The 6,185-nt window shown below is 44.3% G+C and overlaps 1 protein-coding gene across 3 annotated transcripts; it reads left to right on the forward strand.

Annotated features, from left to right (window-relative positions):
* Window positions 1-12: 12 nt before the first annotated feature.
* On the forward strand, window positions 13-3,830 carry LOC124046527 (zinc finger protein 239). Of its 3 annotated transcripts, none has more exons than XM_046366981.1 (3): window positions 13-432; window positions 2,028-2,119; window positions 2,336-3,830. In XM_046366981.1, exon 3 carries the CDS (start codon window positions 2,396-2,398, stop codon window positions 3,437-3,439), a length of 1,044 nt encoding a protein of 347 aa, XP_046222937.1. In that variant the 5' UTR covers window positions 13-432; window positions 2,028-2,119; window positions 2,336-2,395; the 3' UTR covers window positions 3,440-3,830. The 3 variants fall into 3 exon arrangements, with proteins under 3 accessions (XP_046222937.1, XP_046222935.1, XP_046222936.1); XM_046366979.1 differs by having other exon boundaries at window positions 13-425; window positions 2,028-2,163; window positions 2,207-3,830; XM_046366980.1 differs by having other exon boundaries at window positions 13-425.
* Window positions 3,831-6,185: the final 2,355 nt, after the last annotated feature.

Here is a 6,185-nt window from a genome sequence, read left to right on the forward strand (position 1 = left end):
GTGACGTCCCAAGGTTCCAGATTAGCGCTAACCATGCGACCGCAGACGTTCATTTCGCCGAGCCGAAATCTGCTAGAAGCAAACCGAGTCTATGTATGCAGACTCGTATGGGACTATGCATCTCACTCGCAATTTTTTTCTGGTTCAAATAGTCAATGAACTAAGCAGACCAGACCCAGCTGCTATCGCGTTGGTGTCAATAGGAGAGCCACCATGTTATATAAGCAGACTGGAACTGACTTTTTATAAAATATTTTTTGTTATCGTAAACGGCCTGAGTAAACGATCTTCATTTATCCACCATCTTTGTTTTTTTTTAACAACACAGATTTTAGCCAACCTTTGGAGCAGCAGCAGTCACAATCCCGCTGTTGCCTTTTCTCTGATTGCGGTCATTACCCTAATTATGGGAGTCGCCAGGGAAGGTGCGTCGTAAGTAGCCTATGCTAATAATATAGCCCACTACAGAATATGTATTCAGCATGGTTTATTTGTAGCAGTCGCTGTATTTAGCAGCATCAGAAAGGCAGGGACTATTTTCCTTCTCGCTACACGACCATTTATGATGTCCACTTAAATCCAGGAAACAGAAGGCGCACACATAAGACAGTGTAATATACCGAACTCAACATTACAAAGGCATATAGGTTACTATATGAAATGTCGGTGAAAATGTTCCGTTTGTAGAAGAATCAGCGCAGGGACTGGTAGTCTACACCAGAGAGGAAGATGCGAAGCGAGAGGGTCAAAATCTGTCCTGGCGAAAATACAGCGATAAACAGACCTTCTACCTTCCCGCCTTTGGGACAACGAGTCCCTTTGTAATGGCGGAGACAGACCGTATCGTTATAATCTACACTATCTCTGGCTACACCCGCCATGTTGGCCACTTCTCATCACCCAGGCAAAAAAAATTGAACAAATATAAGGACAGATGCATGTTGTTGTACAGAGTTGCTTGTTGTATCAAGGCTACATGGCGCGATTTCATGAACGTGTGCGGAAAATGTGATTCCATGCCTGCCAGTGATTGGCATGCATTTGATTTTTTATTTAACTAGGCAAGTCAGTTCTTGTCTGACTGCTGTGCTAGATAGAGCCTAAAACCGAGAATGAAGTGCATAATCATTTAAATAATAGTGCAACAGCCAGTGGTGAAAAGTACTTAAGGAAACATACATTAAAGTACTACTTAAGTAGTTTTTTGGGGTATCTGTACTTTACTATTTATATGTTTGACTGCTTTTACTTTTACTTCACTACATTCCTAAAGAAAATAAAATACTTTTTACTCCATACATTTTCCATGACACGCACAAGTAATCGTTACATTTTGAATGCTAGCAGGACAGGAAAATGGTCCAAGTCACACACTTATCAAGAGAACATCCCTGGTCACCCCTACTACCTCTGATCTGGCAAACTCCCTAAACACAAATGCTTGGTTTGTTATGGCTGAGTGTTGGAGTGTGCCCCTGGCTATCTGTAAATAAAAAAATAAATAAAATAAGTGTCTTCTGGTTTGCTTAATATAAGGAATGTGAAATGATTTCATACTTTCCTTTTGATACTTATGTATAATTTGGAAATTACATTTACTTTTGATACTATATTTAAAACCAAATACTTTTAGACTTTTATTCAAGTAGTGTTTTACTGGGCAACATTCACTTTTAATTTTCTATTCATGTATTTTTACTTTTACTCAAGTATGACAATTGTACTCTTTCCACCACTGGGAACAGCTACCTCATAGGCTAACAAAGTCAGTGGTTAGATGGCACTTTAGGCATTATAGTCCTTCACACACTTTACCCAGTAGGCTACTGTCGTGATTGGCAACCAATTATTGGTCAAAAGAGACAATTTGATGCTAGACTGTGCAGTTTTATCATTTTTATCAGAATATTTTGTCAGAGCATTATTATAAGTGAGTTCCCATAGAAAGTTCAATAAAGGTTAACATTGTTGCTTCACTTGATAGCGAGAACTATCACTAATGCATCCCTATATGTTTTTACTTTCAGGTTTGAAGAGGAAGAGAAACGCCTTGTCATGATGAAACCTTTGACTAACCGTCAGCAGGGTTAATGTGTGTTTCATCCAAACACAAACCCAGGTGTTAGTGCCACTGCCAAACGCATGCCCAGGACTAAGATACAGGTGTTAGTGCCACTGCCAAACGCATGCCCAGGAGTAGATACAGGTGTTAGTGCCACTGCCAAACGCATGCCCAGGAGTAGATACAGGTGTTAGTGACACTGCCAAACGCATGCCCAGGAGTAGATACAGGTGTTAGTGCCACTGCCAAACGCATGCCCAGGAGTAGATACAGGTGTTAGTGCCACTGCCAAACGCATGCCCAGGAGTAGATACAGGTGTTAGTGTAAACTCCATGTCAAGTAGACACTCACCAACCATGAGGCCTGACAATAACAACAACAACAACAACAGTGTGCTGGATGGAGACGGAGTGGAGGACGGGTCTGGACCAATCAGCAGGCCCCGTCAGCCCCAGTGCCGCTCTCTCTCCTCCGGCCGGGCGCGTCACAGCCACCGCCGCAGCAGCAGAACAGACAAGCAGCCTCACACCTGTCCTCTCTGTTCCAAAACGTTCATCTCCTCCTCTCACCTGGCCCTACACCTGCGCTCCCACAGCGGGGAGAGGAAGTATAAGTGTGGCGTGTGTGGGAAGCTCTTCCTACAGTCAGCCCACCTGATGCGCCATAAGACCACCCACACAGGGGACAGGCCCTTTAAGTGTCCAGACTGTGGAAAGGGCTTCGGTCGCGCTTCTCACCTGAAGACACACCGACGCCTCCACACAGGGGAGAAGCCATTCCAGTGCTCTGTCTGTGACAAAGCTTTCACCCAGAAGGCTGGGCTGATCATGCACCACCGCCTGCACACTGGAGAGAGGCCCTACAGGTGTGATCACTGTGGTAAAGCATTCCGCTCCTCCACACACCTGCTGGCCCATCAGGCCCTGGAGTCAGCCAAACAGAGCTTCACCTGTGACAGGTGTGATCAGAGTTTCAAGTCAGCCTCGTCCCTCAGACAGCATGTTAAGACACACAGCAGCACCATGGAGGACCTCTGCTGTGGGGTCTGCTGCCGGTCCTTCGTCCGCTCCTCCTACCTGCAGCTGTACATGAGGCTCCACAGAGGACAGAGGCCCTACCACTGCAGGGTCTGCAATAAGACTTTTGCTAAGATGACCACCTTCCAGAGACACTGTGACAAACACCTGAGGAGGAATGGGGACATGGACCAGGGGCAGGAGGAGGAAGAGGAGGAGGATGTCAAACCTACATTTCCCCCACCCTCCAACCCTCCTTCTCCTGCCCTTCTACCTCCTCCTGTTCCTCCATCCACCCTTCCTCTCTTGTCTGAGGTCAATACACGCTCTAAAACTAGAGCCAAAATTAGGATAGAATGACTGTTCTGGACTTGGAGTATAACAATGGAGAAAGAACATAAGTGACAAACATGTGCTATTACTTGCAACAGTCATATTATGTATATTTACTGATAGGGTATTACAAATTACCTAAAGCTTTTAATTACACAAACTGTACTGTAATGTGGTTAATGGTATTGTTACATTTTAAGCATGCTTTTGTATTTACTAATGCACACTTAGACTTTCCCTGTGTGACTTCAACACTCTAAAATGTGCTATACAATCCTGATGCTTTTCATACCATGGTCCATATCGTACAGTGCCATACTATACCATAACGTAAAGTTTGTATGATCATATCACTCTGTCCTTGGACCAAGTATGAACTTTTTTATAACAATAAATGTTGATTGGACAGGTTACAGTATTTTATCTTCTCAATCATGTGATTCTTCCAGGTTGTGAGTCTTTAATGTTGCTCAGTATTCTGTGTATCTGATCTGAGGTCCACAGAAGAAGCAGACATTAAACCAAGTATCAGCATTAGAGGTCTGCCTGCTCCATCCATAACCATGATGTCACGGGGAAACTCTTTGTCTCGACCTACAGGGGATAAAATAGCTACAGGTGAGGTGGCTCATATCTATAACTTATTGTATATTTAGATCTACAAAAAACAATTGAATTTGAAATATGTTCATGTCAGAAGATGGAGAATGCAAAGTAATTAACCTACTGTACACACTGGGACAAATTGTAACTTCCACATAAATAGAATTTTCACAAAATTACCCAGGCATAAGCGACATAAGCGGTTGCTTAGGGCCCTAGGCTGCTAGGGGTCCCCCCAAAACAAAAACTAATTTAGGAACTCAGTCAGGGTCTCAACTTACTGTAGAATACACAAGGTGCAAGTTAGAAATGGTTGTGCATCAGAAATGTATCTTGTTATGTCTGTCACTGACTGTCACTCAATTAGTCATTTCAGTAACAATGTTTAGATTGTTAAATTAGCCGAGGCAGCCATCTAATGTGGCAGACCAAGGGGGGTTGATCTAGACGTTTACACAGATCAGACACGGACAGAAGTGTGATACCTCTGTTTTAAGGGTTTTTACTTAAACCAATAAAGAAAAGAAACAGGTCTTCTCCAGGAAACCTCTTCCAGGTTACTGCCATCTGTGCTCAAGGGAATGCTGTCTCTACTGGGGTAGAACACAGAGCTCCTAGGTTCTAGCAGACCGTGAAGACGTCTAGCCGGTAGCGACCTCTCACTACCTCCAACCCTCCCTTGTGCTGCCCTCCTGGCAGTTTTATTGGCCCCATACAGTTGGTGAGCAATCAGCCCCTTGATTACTCACCAGCCTAAATCAGCCCCAATTAGGCCTGGCCAGAGGACCCGTTGAGATGTGGCACGTCCAGCAGAGGGAGCCATCACCGCGTGATGCAGACTCCGTCTGTCACCAGGCCTCGACGAGTCTCCCGCTGATGGCTTGTCTGCAGTATGCCAGGGGCCATTTAGACCAGGGTGAAGTGCGTGAAGTGCATGCCCAACAGGTAATACTTAAGAGTGTCAGCACCCACTTCACCGCTAGACACTCTTTGTCAACAATCGAGTACTTATTTTCTCAGGGGTATCAACCTCCGGCTTATGTACATGATGGGGTGTTTCTCCCCATCGTGTACCTGGGACAGGACGACCCCTAGCCCCGTGTTGCAGGCATCTGTCTGCACCAGCATCGTTACCTGGAAAACGGGTGTCACAAGAATTGGTAAAAATACTTTAAAGTAATACTTAAGTAGTTTTTTTGGGGTATCTGTACTTTATTATTTATATCTTTGTCAACTTCAATACATTCCTAAAGTAAACTATGTACTTTTTACTCCATACATATTCTCTGACACCCAAAAGTACAATTTTAATGTTTAGCAGGACAGGAAAAAACTGTCCAATTCACGCACTTAGAGAACATCCCTGGTTATCCTTACTGCCTCTTATCTGGTGGACTCAAGAAACACAAATGCTTAGTTTGTAAATGATGTCTGAGTGTTAATAAAAATGTCTTAATATAAGGAATTTTAAAGATTTATACTTGCACTTTTAATACTTAAGTATATTTTAGGGAATTGCATTTACTTTTGATGGAAAGTATATTTAAAACTTTTGCATCAAAAAGTCACTGGGTGACTTTCACTTTTACTGCAATTCTTATCTATGAAGGTATTTTTACTTTTACTCAAGTATGACAATTGGGTACTTTTTCCACCACTGGTCACGAACCGCCTGGACCTTCCTCCCCTGGGGCTTGATGTTCCCCTGTCCAATCAAATACTCCACTTCCTCAAACCCTAGTTTGCATTTCTTGACATTCGCTGTCAACCCGGCTTGCCTGAGCGCATAAGGTGATCTTTCCAACCTTGGCTGTGGATGATAATGTCATCCAAATAGGTCGTGGTGTACTGTTGGAGGGGTCAGAGGACTCCACCAACCAGGAACTTACTTTCTGTGGTGGAGAATAAAACTAGCACCTTGTCACCCACATGGAACTCTTGGGGCTGGGTACCATCCACTACAATCACTTTGGCCACGGCGGCTTTCAAGTTCAGATCCTCCCACTGGCTTTTTCCCAGCTCGTGCCTCCACAATCTCGTCCCACGAGGAGGGGTACCGGCAACTCAGGTATGGCACCTACCACCATCTGGCAGCTCCCTTGTTGTGTCACGATGGTGGCCTGCCCGGTCGATTACCGCTTGGTGTCGACGTGGACACAGGAGATGGACA

Source organism: Oncorhynchus gorbuscha, linkage group LG10 (genome assembly GCF_021184085.1).
Source record: "Oncorhynchus gorbuscha isolate QuinsamMale2020 ecotype Even-year linkage group LG10, OgorEven_v1.0, whole genome shotgun sequence".
Lineage (NCBI taxonomy): Eukaryota > Metazoa > Chordata > Actinopteri > Salmoniformes > Salmonidae > Oncorhynchus > Oncorhynchus gorbuscha.